The sequence below is a fragment of the Euprymna scolopes genome, chromosome 6, assembly GCF_053919585.1.
Source record: "Euprymna scolopes isolate OS-2025 chromosome 6, ASM5391958v1, whole genome shotgun sequence".
In the NCBI taxonomy this organism is placed as follows: domain Eukaryota; kingdom Metazoa; phylum Mollusca; class Cephalopoda; order Sepiida; family Sepiolidae; genus Euprymna; species Euprymna scolopes.
Genome location: NC_136487.1, coordinates 151,089,100 through 151,098,981, shown reverse-complemented (window position 1 = coordinate 151,098,981; position 9,882 = coordinate 151,089,100). Strand labels below are relative to the sequence as shown.

Below are 9,882 nucleotides of genomic sequence, written 5' to 3'. Positions count from 1 at the left end.
AAAAAACAACACATTTTCTTTCCTTTTTTTGATATTAACAAATTTGTTTATATGAAAAAAAAAATTAAAAAAAAAAGAAAGGAAATATGTGTTGTTTTTTAGCCTTCCAAACGTATTCATTGATATATGTGATTCTTAATTTCAATTAATGTGCAGCGCTTCAAATACAGGTAATATTTAACAGTTCAGCCTGGCTTTGCTCAGGCCCTATGTACTGTTCATAACTTTATGTGCATATGTATATATATATATATATATATATATATATATATATATATATATTAAAAAGTTTGACTCATGTCCAGGTAACCTACACCTAAAACTTCAAGTGTTTAGACTCAAAATTGGTGGAGGAGTTTGGTAGAGTTTTCAAAGATCAAATCATTGAATTTTGACCCCTTGGCAGTCAAATTTCCAGCCAAAAACCGATTAAAAAGATTTTCCCAAAGTCTCAATACCCCTTATGTCAAATTTCGAGTCTGTAGACTTAAAATTGACAGAGTAGTTTTGTAGGGAAATATATACACACAGACAATTTCACTTTTATAGATACATACATACATATGGACATATATATATATATATATATATATATATATATATATATATATATATATATATATATTATTATCATTATTTTATATATATTAATCCATCTCCTTTGTCTACCCTTTCCCCCTATCAATATTTCTCCATTTTCACATCCCTTTTAACAGTTTCCATTAGTTCAACCTATGCTTTTTTCCCAGTTTTTTCTATTTTTGAAATTTTTTTTATTTTATTTCTAATCTGAATGTTCTCAAGCCAATTTTATTTGTATACCCTTATAGTGTTATAATGCCGGTTTTTCTCCTCTTTTGATGAGATGCATTTAGCTTCAAAATGACATGGACTAAAAAGGTTCTTTTCCACTTACTTTCATTTTCGTCATTGATCTGATGAAAGTTATATGTAACTTCTATTCCTCATCTTCCTAATTTAGTTAATATATATATATATATATATATATATATATATATATATATATATATAGCTTGGTACATTAGAGAAAAAGAGTGAGCTCAATTCTATAAGAGGAGACTTATCTGGATATTATAAAGCTCAACAAGTATCATTGGAGCTTATATATGAAAACAATAGGAGTGGGAAATGAAGTCACAGAACTATATATTGGTGGATATAGATTGGTTCATTGTTTTATATATATATATATATATATTAGAACCCCGGGATACAGTAACCCTAGGATACGTTTTTTTTTTTCAGGTTACGATGTGGAATACAATGTTTTTCCTGCTCCTATTTACAGTATTTGCTCCACCTTACGGTGTTATATATATTATTTGATTATATACATGTGTACAATATACTAATCTTTAATGCCATATCCTGGAACTCTACTGTGTCTATATATATATATATATATAAATACTTTATAAATATATTTTATATTAGATCCTATCTTTATAAATGGATGCTGGACATTATAGATAGAACAATAATATTAGACAAAATAAAATTATGAAAAAATAAAAAATTTGCATTAATTCATTAAATATTCAAAAGATAAAATCCAATCAATGAATTGGTTGATAAATTAATCTAATTTTGCCTTTTTACTCAATTTGGATTCATGAAGATCAATTTTCAATTTACTTCTACAATTTAAAATTACTTTCTCAAATATTACAATTTTAAAAGTTTCCAATTTTATGTAAACTAAAAATTCTATACTTTTTTTTGCTAGTTATTTCTCCCCAAAATAAAATAAAATAAAATAAAAATTTCTGGAACTCCATGGAATAAGGATAATAATAATATTTCAATTCCTTGTTTTTGAACTTTTGATAAATTAATATATATTTTTCATGATTTTATTTTGTCTTCATATAAATATGTATGATATTTGGTATTGGATAAGTATTTAAAAAGAATGGTTTAAAATGACGTGAAAACAAACTCAAATTACTTCACTAGTAGATTTTTCCAGCCTGATGATGTTTATTTTGGTGAAACATGTTATCAGCTTAAATCTTTTCCATAAGTTTATTTCTAAGCAAATATATAAATAAATAAAATGGGATTCATGTGTGTGTGTGTGTGTGCATGTGTGTGCACATGTTGATGTGGATATATAAAACGGTTAACTGACACCTTTCAGCAGCTAAGAGATATCATCTTCTTGATGACTTGCTAGACTGGTTGCTATAGAAACATGGTCCGGATTAGATGAGGCTGTGACAGTAGGAAGTGTAAGTCCTGAAGGTGACGACGTGGCAGTCGAAACTCCGACAACATGCTGCTGCTGTGTGGCGGTTGTATAAGAAGAGGAGGATGAGTTGGACAGGGAAGAGGAGGCAGTGATGCTATTTGCAGAGGCTGCCTGCATCACTCCTGCCAGCATGACGCCAGCATTGGTGCTCATGTTCAAGGGGGTATTGTTGACCGTCAACGCCATCCCTGATGGCAGGGTGGTGATTGCATTTCGACCCGTGCTATCAGCATCTGCACGCAGGTCGATCCCACTCATGGACCCATTAGCGGCAGCTGCCACGGCGGCCATGGCGGCACTGTTCAAGATTTGATTGGAGGTCGCAGGTGTTCCTGTGACACCCAAGCTCTGTACAATTTGCAGTTGGGGTCCAGTAAGGGAGCTGGGAGGGTTGATTCGTTTCTCCTTTTGGCGCCGATTGCAAAACCAGACCCGCACGACTTCTTTCTCCATTGTGAGGCTGTCAGCCAGCATGGATATTTCCTCTGAAGAAGGTTTTGGATTTTGGATAAAACTCTTTTCCAGAGCTACACGGATTGAAGATTCTATGCTGGTCCGTTTTTTTCGGCGGCGACCAATGGATTCAGCTGTAACCGGAGATCCCGGCAAAGAAGAAGGATTTGAGGACATGGAATCGGCGTCGGCCAACCATTTCTGCAGCAGAGGTTTTAGTTTGCACATGTTCTTAAAACTCAGGTTGAGAGCTTCAAATCGAGAGATTGTCGTCTGGCTGAAATCATGTCCGTACAACTTGCCCATTGCCAAGCCAACATCACCTTGCGTAAAACCTGAAACAGATGCATCATTTAAACATTAAACAGATGCAGTTGACATTGAAAATAAAAAATAATTTACTTAGACAGAAAATGAACCATATTGAAATAATAATGTTATTTTTTAGAAACTCATTCTTAACATAGGGAAAGTGTTTTTTTTAATTGTTTTTTTAACTATTCTGAACTTTCAGATAATTTTAAAAAAATAAAAAAAACAAAAGATGTCGTAAAAATTGAATTTAACTTGAAAATCCTATCTAAAAAATAACACAGTTCGCATTCTGTATAAGTACCAAAACAAAGAAAAGAAATATAAACATACTAGACTTTTTAACCAATAAGAAAACGGGTGAAAAGTTATGGCTTGTTGACTTAGAATAAGTACTTTATACTAAATTGATGGTTGAATATGGTTAAACTTATGCTCATTAAATATTAAACATCATTAATAATTAATAAATATTAAACATCAAACAGATACCAAAACACTTAGTTCACTGCATTTTATCATGACAAAGGTCCATACAAAATTTCAGCCAGATCGGCCCAATAGTTTCTAAGAAAACTTTTAGAGTAAATATGGTATTGTGGTGACTAATTAATCGCTAACCATGCATCAAATGGATACTATAATACTTAGTTCGCTACACCCTATCATAACATACAAAATTTCAACCAGATCAGGCCAGCAATTTTCAAGAAAAGTGGAACAGATAGACAGATAGACTAAGAGAAATATAATATAGCAGCCCCCCCCCAAAAAAAAAAGAAATTAAAGTTCGATAAAATTAGCATTGTTATCGACTGAGCTCCAACCTTCGTTACTCCCTGTAAAAGATTCACAGTAAGAACCCATCTATCAACCATAACCACAAAGAACTTTTTTTCCTCTGTCTTCTTAACAAAATAGAATTTCCATGAACAGAATTTCTTTACAAGAACTTCCAGTCTTTAGAACACATTACTATAGGTCTGCTTCCTGCAAACAACATGGCCATCTTCAATTCTATGTCAACAAATACTTATCACATCATTCTCTTAGGTAATCAAATTTTGTTCATTCCATTCATCATCCTCAATCCTCTCAAAATATTATTTATCAACTGACAATCTTATAAACTTATAATTTTTCTTTTTTTAATCTGCAAATTTGATGTTCGATCGATAATTCCCATATATTAAATAATTTATCAAAAGATATCATCTCCAGAAACGGAGCGGGTGTGATTTAATGTTCGACGCACCCTATCTAGCCTGGAGTTCAACACGGCTATGAAACAGTAGGTGATGCCCTTTTCTCTTCCTTACAGAAGAGATGTTACAAGTCCGTCTCTGCTCTATCATTATTTTCATGGCAAGTACTTGAATAAACTCCAATCTATGGTTCCCCCTTCTGAAACTTTCACAAAAAAACCGACTAGCTACAACCACTATAAATGATTTTCCCAACTCTTTATCTCTGCCTAAATCTAAATGCAGATTCCATGTACAAAGTTTCTTTCCTAGAACTGCCGCCTGTGGAACACTGTTCTGCTGTCTTGCTTCCCGGTTGAATACAACATGGATTGAAGATTCTATGCCTTCATATCCAATGTAAGCAAGTTCTTGTTAAGCTGTCCCCATAAATAATCAAATTCTACCCAATTTATGCCATTAACAATTGCTACACTATCACCTGACATTCATTAACCCTTATCCTTGAGTAGCCTCTGGGTCTTGATAAGTGGTGATTCCCAAGTAAAATAAAAAAAAAAAATGCAACCTTTACTTCCCACCTAAAATTTGAACAGGTAAAAAAAAAAGAAATCATAATCTAAAAATAGGCTGTGTAATTCTTAGTAATCTGATAAGAAAAAACATCAAATCAGAAAAATGTTGGAATATGATGAAAATGTAGTCTGAAAATCTCACCATCAAATACAAATCTAGATTGCACTTAATGTTCTTGGCAAAGAATACTCAAAAGTTGGTTTCCTTAAACTCCGTTCTTTGAATAATTTATCTACAAAAATTTGGGTGCTTATTTAGAATTACACTTGATTAAAAAAAAAATAAATAAATACAGAAAACCCTTTATGATGTACGTACTTGTCACAAAACAAAGATGTCATATTCTAAAATTCATGTGAATTGATCAATTAGTTTTTTTTTAACAAAATCAAATTTTACGATTTTTAATGATTAATAAATTTTGATTATTTGGAATACAAACAAAATCTCTGTAGTCGAATTAAATTGTAGTCCTTGGATTTTGGCATATTTTAAAAACAATATGGCTACATCCGGCTTTTTCCTTGCTTTTTCATAAAATTTAATTTTCTAAATTTAAAAAAAACAAACTACTTGATCAATTTACATGATTTTTGGAATATGACATCTTCGTTCCATGACGAGTATGCACAACAAGATTTTTCTGTATTTCTACTTTTTAATTAAGTATAATTCTATATAAACACCAAAGTTTGTTTGGATAAATAGTTTTCATGACCCTAGTAATCTCCCCTTGGACCATATCCAAATTATCTCCCCTGGATTATACTGAGAAATGAGAGAACCATTATCTAAAACGGCGCTTGTACAGTTTAGTGAAGACATTAAAAAATGAAAATCTAGAAAAAAAATTATATTGTACGTACCTGTTATAGTCTGAAGTTCTGTGAAAAAAAAATTTCACTTAATTTCATCAAGTAGTTTTTTTTTACAGCGAAAAGCAATTATCTATGACGGCCAAATAAAGGTAGCCATCTTGGAAATAATTGACGACGAAGCAAGAGGGGTGGACGCGCCAAAGGGAGATAACTCTGCCGAAATCGCCCCCCCCCCTTGGCCAAATTTCGCTAAATTAGCCTTTTTTTACAATTTTAATTACCCTCCACAAAAAAAACAAAAAAAAACTGCACAAATCTATTCTTTTTTTCAACAGAATACTATAGAATAGATACTAATCAGCAAGATTATCAAAAAAAAAAATGAATAAATAAAATAATGCAAAGAAATTGAAGATTTAATGTGTTGACGAGATTATTTTGGAAACATGCGCAGTTGGAAAGAAAAAGTTGATTGTTTAAAAATATTTAAATATTGGATTTCTTGCATTTTTTTCATTATTGCACAAAAAAAAAAAAAACTAAAATAAAAAAGTGCAAAGCTTCCATATGTGCGCCTTTTTCATATAGCTGATTAATGTCCATTCCTAGTATTTTGTTGAAAAAAAAAAAAAAAAAAAAAAAAAAAAAGGGCTAAATTCACGAAATTTGGCCAAAAAAAATTCACGATTTCGGCAAAGTTATCTCCCTTTGGCGCGTCCACCCCCTCTTGCTTCGTCGTCAATTATTTCCAAGATGGCTACCTTTATTTGCCCGTCATAAATAATTGTTTTTCGCTGTAAAAAAAAACAAAAAAACTACTTGATGAAGTTAAGTGAAATTTTTTTTCAGAGAACTTCAGACGATAACAGGTAAAAAATCTACAACAGTGTAGTAAATAATGGGCAATCAACAATTCCCCCACTAACCAACAATTACGAGGTTGTCTCCTCAGCAACCGACAAGGCTAACATGCTTGCCAGTCGGTTTGCCTCAAACTCCACACTGGACCTTTCCAACCACCCCCTACCTGACTTTCCTATGCGGACAGACACCACGCTAGACGATCTGAAAATCACCCCTGCTGAGGTGCATGCTATCATAAAAAACCTTGACACTTCAAAAGCATGTGGACCCAATCTTATCCCAGCTGTGCTATTAAAAAAGTGCTCAGCCGAAGTAGCTCCAGTTCTCTCCAAACTCTACAACAAATGCCTTAATGAAGCTTGCTTTCCGGGCTGTTGGAAAACTGCTTCTGTTGTACCAGTATTCAAGAATTCTGGCGAAAGGACTGACCCATCAAATTATCGCCCCATTAGCCTCCTCCCACTTTTTGCCAAAATATTTGAGACCTTAATTAACCATGCTCTAGTCCATCACCTTACAGATGCTAAACTTCTGACTGACAAACAATATGGATTTAGACAAGCCTGTTCCACAGCAGACATCCTAACTGTAATCTCTGAACGTATATACCATTCACTGGACAAAGCGGGGGAGGGCAGAGCGGTAGCTCTAGATATATCTAAGGCTTTTGACAGGGTATGGCATGAGGGTCTCCTCAGGAAAATTAGATCATACGGTATCACTGGTAGAATACTTAACATAATTAAATCCTTCTTAGATAAGAGAAAAATCCAGGTTGTCCTCGACGGTCGTACATCTAAACAATATGATATAAATGCGGGGGTGCCCCAGGGTTCTATCCTTGGACCTCTATTGTTCCTGATATTCATAAATGACCTCCCCAACAAAATTGCCTCTGAGATGGGTATATATGCTGATGACACTACACTCTATGGCAGGCACGACAGGTAGATGAATGAACACATTTCTAAAGAAATGGCAGAAGCACTAGAGGAAGACCTCCAATCTGTGGTGGGATGGGGACAAAAGTGGTTGGTCGCGTTTAATGCTGCCAAGACTAAACTAGTTCCATTCAATAATTACAAGAAACCCTCTCTACAACCTATAGCAATGGCCAACGACTCTTTATCTGAGAGTACATCTTTCAAACTCCTTGGCCTAACGTTCACAGGAAACATGAGTTGGAACAATTACATTGAAGGCATTGCCAGGGCCGCTGCAAGAAAGGTGGGCTCTCTCTACCGTGCTAGAAAACTACTAACACCCGAAAGTATCCTGTACCTCTATAAGGCCACCATTCGCCCATGTATGGAGTATTGCTGTCACATCTGGGCTGGTGCATCTGCTACTAGTCTCTTGCTCCTTGACAAGGTTCAAAAGAGAGTCGCAAACCTGATAGGTCCTGAACTGGCATCTAAGCTTCAGCCTCTGTCCGATCGACGAAATGTTGCATCCCTCTGCCTTTTCTACAAGTATTTTAGTGGTGAATGCTCTGACGAACTGCAATCACTTGTGCCCCCACGACGTGAGCACCCTCGACAAACCCGACAGGCTGCTAAATCCCACCCCCACACTGTAGAGATCCCTAGATGTAAAAGATCTTTTTACTCCAATAGTTTCTTCCCCAGAACCGCTAGACTCTGGAATTCCATTCCAGGTCCCTGCTTCTCCAACAGTACTGCAGAAGTTCAAGTGTAACGTGAACCGACATCTTGCTGCCCAAATTCCTACATAGTACCCCAGTAGTTGCTGCCCCTGATAGTAGCCCCCTACACCAAAGTGGCAATTTGCCTTTGGGGTTAAAATGTAATAAAAAAAAAACAAACAAAAAAACAAAGGTACGTACATAACTTTTTTTTCTAGATTTTCATTTTTTATTGTCTTGACTAAACTGTACAAGTACCCCCAAAACAAACATTTACTGATGCCTGAAGGGTGACATTGTATAAAATATTGAATTCAATCGATAAAGAAAGGAAAAAAAAAAACATCACACAAACCAAGTTCTATTCGTCGTCTTTTGAAAGTCTTTGCAAACTGCTCTAATTCTTCCAAGTCGATATTTTCCTCAGGCTAAAAGAAAAAAAAAAAAATTTTAGTCTCAAAAAAAAAAAAAAAAAAATTCATGATTAAACATTCCACAAAAACCTGCAAATTTCTAAAATTAGTTGCTTGGGAAAATATCTACATTTTTTTTTTAAATAGCTTTTTAACTTAATAACATAGTCTTCAATTAGCAATTGTAATAAATGTACATTATTTTCACACCATATGATATAATCACACTGACACACCAGTTCCTATTAGATCACTGAAGTTAAGCAACGTTGAGCCTGGTCAGTACTAAAATGGGTGACCATTTGGGAATCTCAGGTGCTATATGTGCTCTCCACTTATCTCAGTGTCCTGGACTTCTCCTCACCACTAGCTTCAGGAGAGGTGTGATTTGGGATTGCGTATCCCTTACCTCACAATCACATTACATTACAGCTACCTTTACAGGAGGTATCCATTGTCTTTCGAGAATGGACAAAAACAACAATTTTCACACAAGTAGCTAAATTTATACAGATCCATCTGTTATATCAATGCTATGATTCAAGTTTTATTTATGAAACTCATACAAGAATAAAATTAAACAAAATATAAAAAAAAAAACAAAAAACAAACAAGTAAACCACAGCAAAAGCCAGCTGTAAAATATACCTACTGTCCTCAGCAAGGGGTGTAGTCATCCAGTTATTAACAACCCAGACCGATGTCTCACAAGTAGGATCTGTGTTAGTGTTGTGGTCCCATAAGGGTCCAGAAGAAAGACACAATTGGTTATTTTTAGTGGAAACAAAATATACTAAACAGTAAAGTATATACTACATAATAAAGAGCGTGGTTATACGTCAGTCCGACTGCCACATGTGAATGAGTTATGAATAATGCATGTACATATTCTCCTGATCTTTATAGAAGAGTTCATTATTATCCATAGGGTGGACACACCACAACAGTTAGTTAATAGACTTTCTTGTATGTGGCATAGTGGTTCAGGTGGTAGAGTACTGGTCTTGCATACAAGTGTTTTAGGGTTCAAATCCTGAGTTTGGCTATATTTCTACTGATGGGCCCTAAGGAGGGCAAAACTTGAGTCTAAGATTTCCGGTTTGTGACTTTAATGGTGTGTGTGAGCTGCGACATTGTCTTACTGTGGAAATAATTATATGTCATCTCACAATAAAAATCTAAAACAGATATACACTCATCCCAATTGAGGAAAAGCGAGAAAAAGGCACCCAAGAAAAACTTGTAATAATTTAGTCAAATATGACTTTAAAAAAATGTTAATGATAAAGTTTTATAGAAAAAAAATCATTCTGCTGCCATGGCC

The 9,882-nt window shown here is 34.4% G+C and overlaps 1 protein-coding gene and 1 pseudogene across 2 annotated transcripts in view; one reads left to right on the top strand and one right to left on the bottom strand.

The window, feature by feature from the left end:
• Positions 1-1,965: 1,965 nt before the first annotated feature.
• The window catches only part of LOC145278040 (uncharacterized), a 399,772-nt gene continuing 391,855 nt past the window's right edge, over positions 1,966-9,882 (bottom strand). For both annotated transcript variants that reach the window (XM_080130262.1, XM_080130261.1), the window contains exons 8-9: positions 8,501-8,573; positions 1,966-3,060 (exon numbers count right to left, since the gene is read on the bottom strand). In XM_080130262.1, the coding sequence (XP_079986388.1) occupies positions 2,165-3,060; positions 8,501-8,573 (969 nt within the window). In that variant the 3' untranslated portion in view covers positions 1,966-2,164. The remainder of the gene's footprint in view (positions 3,061-8,500; positions 8,574-9,882) is intronic.
• LOC145278396 (5S ribosomal RNA) lies at positions 8,768-8,885 on the top strand (annotated as a pseudogene).